The 1280-nt window shown below is 49.1% G+C and overlaps 1 protein-coding gene across 1 annotated transcript in view; it reads right to left on the minus strand.

Moving 5' to 3' along the window:
- The window catches only part of ITGA6 (integrin subunit alpha 6), a 47904-nt gene that overhangs the window by 21689 nt on the left and 24935 nt on the right, over window positions 1-1280 (minus strand). Inside the window, exon 11 of the mRNA XM_045297936.1 lies at window positions 5-104. Within this exon, the coding sequence (XP_045153871.1) occupies window positions 5-104 (100 nt within the window). The remainder of the gene's footprint in view (window positions 1-4; window positions 105-1280) is intronic.

Below are 1280 nucleotides of genomic sequence, written 5' to 3' on the forward strand. Positions count from 1 at the left end.
GAAAATTTGTCTTGATTTCCTTCCCGGGTACAGAACTTATATTCCAGCTTAAGGTTGCTATTACATATGTTGTCGTTTCCACATCCCTCTTTTAAGAAGTGTACCTGTAAGAAAACAGAGTCAAATTCAGCGCACTCACGCACTGCCCAGACCTCAGAGAGGCCTCGACGCACAATGGGCGGTTTCCACACGGTTCATTTCCTTGCATGACAAGGTCACTGGCAAATCAAGCGTCAAAGACACCTTGTCATGCCTCTAATTCCCACTCTATGTTGTAAGATTGCTCTGACAGGTGCAGAGTGGTGGCAAGGAGAAGCTCGAGGCCTGTAACAACCCGGGTCTGGGTTCCAAACTCGGCCCTGCCATTGACTGAGCTGTGTGGCCCTGGGGGTACAATGGTTACCAGTGGGTTGCTCACCCCCATGTCAGTCATTCAAAACCACTGGCCGCTCCACGAGAGAAAGACGAGGCTTTCTCCTCTAGGAAAGAGTTACAGTCTTGGAAAAACCCTGTCCTGTCTGGTCAGAACTGACTGGATGGCTGTGAGAGAGACGGTGGCTTAGGCACATCACCTGATCTTTCAGAGTCTACATGTCATAGGGTATCACGAGGAGTCCATCCTCCTACTTGACTCGTTTAAGGCTATAGTAAGAATGGTTAATGATAAAGACGATAGGCTAGGTAGCATAATGGCACATTTCAACTCCTTTAATGTCTCACAACGGAGCTGTGGAGGAATAGACGCTGATCAGCCCCGCTGTACAAATGGAGAAACCAAATGGATCAACTCACGGTCACGGAGTCCATCCTGCCTCATTCACAGTGACCCTACAGGGCAGAACAGGGCTGTCCCCTTCGGGTTCCGAGACTCTAGCAGACTGTAGCCTCGTCTTTCTCCCACGGAGTGGCTGGTAGGTTTGAACCACTGATCTTGTGGTTAGCAGCCCACCATGCCCCAGGGCTCCTTGAGCTTAAGGCCAGGAAGCAAGTGACAAGGAGTACTTAGCACCATGCTAATTGATCGTCATCACAGGGATAAGTAAGTAAACTCTCATGTTTAACATGGCTAGGGGGCTGGGAAAATGTACAGCGGAAATATCAGAAACAATAAATAACATAAAATACCCAGGCCTTTCAAAGCATAAGAATCTGTATTTGGTGGTGATAAAGACCAACAACACAGACTTGGGCACCAGCTCCTAAGCCCAGGCCGCACGCAGCGAAGACTTATTTCTGAAAAGCTGTATCGGTGACCCACCAGGCCAAGAGCCCGCGCAGAA

The sequence above is a fragment of the Echinops telfairi genome, unplaced genomic scaffold (genome assembly GCF_000313985.2).
Source record: "Echinops telfairi isolate 266 unplaced genomic scaffold, ASM31398v2 ScPeMD7_4;HRSCAF=17, whole genome shotgun sequence".
NCBI lineage: Eukaryota > Metazoa > Chordata > Mammalia > Afrosoricida > Tenrecidae > Echinops > Echinops telfairi.